We start from the raw sequence: 2500 nt of genomic DNA, 5'->3' as shown, positions 1-2500 counted from the left end.
TCTCTCTCTCTCACACACACACACACACACACACACACACAACATTAACCCCTCTCTCTCTTCTATCCCCAGTTCGTGCCTATCCTGCTTGCCGTCTCCACTAACTCCCTTCTAGTACTGGACCAAAGGACGCTGCAGGTGAAATATCGAATCCCAGCCGTCGACATACAGCGCATCTCTCTCTCACCGTACATGGGTTAGTGGAGCAGTCACCCACCTCAGCTCTGCCTCTCTTTTTTTTTTAATTATTTTATAGATGTGCTCTCCTTTCTTTCTTTCTTTCTTTTCTCTCTCTCTCTCTCTCTCTCTCTATCTATCTACCTATCTATCTATTCCACAGTCCTGATCAACTTACAGTAGGGTTTATCAAATGTCAATCTATCTATCTACCTATCTATCTATCTGTGAATATGTAAGTGTATGTATGCTGTTATGTGTGTATGTACCTATTTATGCAGTTGTGTGTGTATGTATGTTTTGCAGTTATGTAAGGGTAATAGTCCATCAAAATCGCATCAATAGCATCAGACAGACACAGACAGACAAACCGAGTGAAAGCAATACCCGTCCCTGAGCCTAGCCAGGGCGAGGACGAGTTAAAAAAAAACAAAAAACAAAACAAAAAAAGTTACACATATTTCACTGTCACCTTCACCTCCTCAGATAAAAGGCTTTGTACAGAATAGCTATCCTTGTCTGATTCACCGCGGCCCTTCTCTCTCTCTCTCTCTCTCTCATCACAACAGCACTTCCTCTCACCCTTATCTTTACCACTCATCAAGATCTCATTCTGTCGCTCCACCTGTATGTTGGATTAGTAAATGAATTATTGTGGCGAAAAGTTGGCTTCCCATTCTTTGTATTTTCCGTGTATGAGAGACTGACTAGAAGAGTGCATGTGGGTGTGGTGGAGGGGGAGACCAAGGCTGAGATGGAGGGCTGGAGAGACTAACTAGAAGAGTGCATGTGGGTGAGATGAAGGGGAAGACCAAGGCTGAGGTGGAGGGATGGAGATATATATGAGAGAGAGGGTGTGAGCTGGAGGGAGGGCAGTCAAATGGCAGAGGAGAGGCTGACGTGGAGGCGATTTGTTTGTGGCCACCCCTTACCGGATTAAGTAGCGGCCTTCCATCCTTTTCACGGCACTTCTTCGTGACTAGCATCGTATTCTGGTGTTATTCAAGATAGAGGGATGGGAATTTTAGGCCAGGTTAAGTGAACAGAGTATAGTAACCAAGGAGACTCATTCGCCCATTTATTATTATTATTATTATTATTATTATCATTATTATTATTATTATTATTATTATCATCACTATTATTATTATTATTATGGAATTTTTATATCTTTCCTTCTCGTCCTAATCAATTATTCTTTCCTACCTTTTGTTTACCTGGTGTTATTTATATTTCTCAACTCCTTTCTATGACGAACTTAATCTAATAAGGAATACTCTCTCTCTCTCTCTCTCTCTCCATCAGACGATATTAATGCGTGTGTGTGTGTGTGTGTGTGTGTGTGTGTGTGTGTGTGTGTGTGTGTGTGTGTGTGTGTGCATTTTATCTCTCTGCATCATATGTTTTTCCCATCTCCCTTTCTCAAAATCTCTCTTTCTTTTACTATTACACCCCTTTCTCTCTCTCTCTCTCTCTCTCTCTCTCTCTCTCTCTCTCTCTCTCTCAATCTTTCTTCGCTTCCCTAACTCTCTCACTCTCTCTCTTCCACAGACGACATAGCGGTTCTTCACGTCAAACCTCCTTCCCCGACAGTTGACCTCTCATCCTCGCAGAACATTAACCCAGGCTGCCTCTTCGGGTCAGACGAGGTCAAAAGGAAGGGTGACCTCGTACTGCAAACGGGTCACGTAATCGAGGTGGTGACTAAGTTGTTTCTCGTAGTGCAAAACGCAACGGGAAAGCCACCGGATGTCAACATATGCAATGAGTAAGAGAGTGGATAGGTTGCAGGTCCAAGAGACTATCATCCACTCACTTGATGTAGTGCTGCCTACTTCTTCCTTCACCTTTATCATTCTTTTTCTGTGTCCGCCTACCTTTCACTCACTTGATGTAGTACTGACTGCATCACACTTCATCTTTGTTGCTGTTTTTCTGTGTCTGCCCTCCTATCTTCCTATTTCTCACAATCATCCACTCACTTGATGTAGTGCTGCCTGCTTCTTCCTTCACCTTTGTTATTATTTTTCTGTCTGTCTTTCTCTCTTCCTGTTTCTCCCATCTTTCGTGTTACTTTTTATTATGGCGGCTATCATCCACTCACTTGATGTAGTGCTGCCTCCTTCTTCCTTCACCTTTATCATTCTTTCTCTGTGTCTGCTTACCTTCTACTCACTTGATGTAGTGCTGCCTCCTTCTTCCTTCACCTTTATCGTTCTTTTTCTGTCAGCCCTCCTCTATTCCTATTTCTCAACATCATCCACTCACTTGATGTAGTGCTGCCTACTTCTTTCTTCACCTTTATCGTTCTTTTTCTGTGCCT

The 2500-nt window shown here is 42.8% G+C and overlaps 1 protein-coding gene across 1 annotated transcript in view; it reads left to right on the top strand.

The window, feature by feature from the left end:
- Positions 1-2500, top strand: part of LOC145401701 (unconventional myosin-Ia-like) — an 87107-nt gene that overhangs the window by 79788 nt on the left and 4819 nt on the right. Inside the window, exons 26-27 of the mRNA XM_080273883.1 lie at positions 73-196; positions 1729-1945. Of these exons, the coding sequence (XP_080130009.1) occupies positions 73-196; positions 1729-1945 (341 nt within the window). The remainder of the gene's footprint in view (positions 1-72; positions 197-1728; positions 1946-2500) is intronic.

This window comes from Coenobita brevimanus, chromosome 56 (assembly GCF_032717465.1).
Source record: "Coenobita brevimanus isolate Jiangsu-jjx chromosome 56, ASM3271746v2, whole genome shotgun sequence".
Classification (NCBI taxonomy): domain Eukaryota; kingdom Metazoa; phylum Arthropoda; class Malacostraca; order Decapoda; family Coenobitidae; genus Coenobita; species Coenobita brevimanus.
This window is presented reverse-complemented; position numbering and strand designations above follow the sequence as displayed.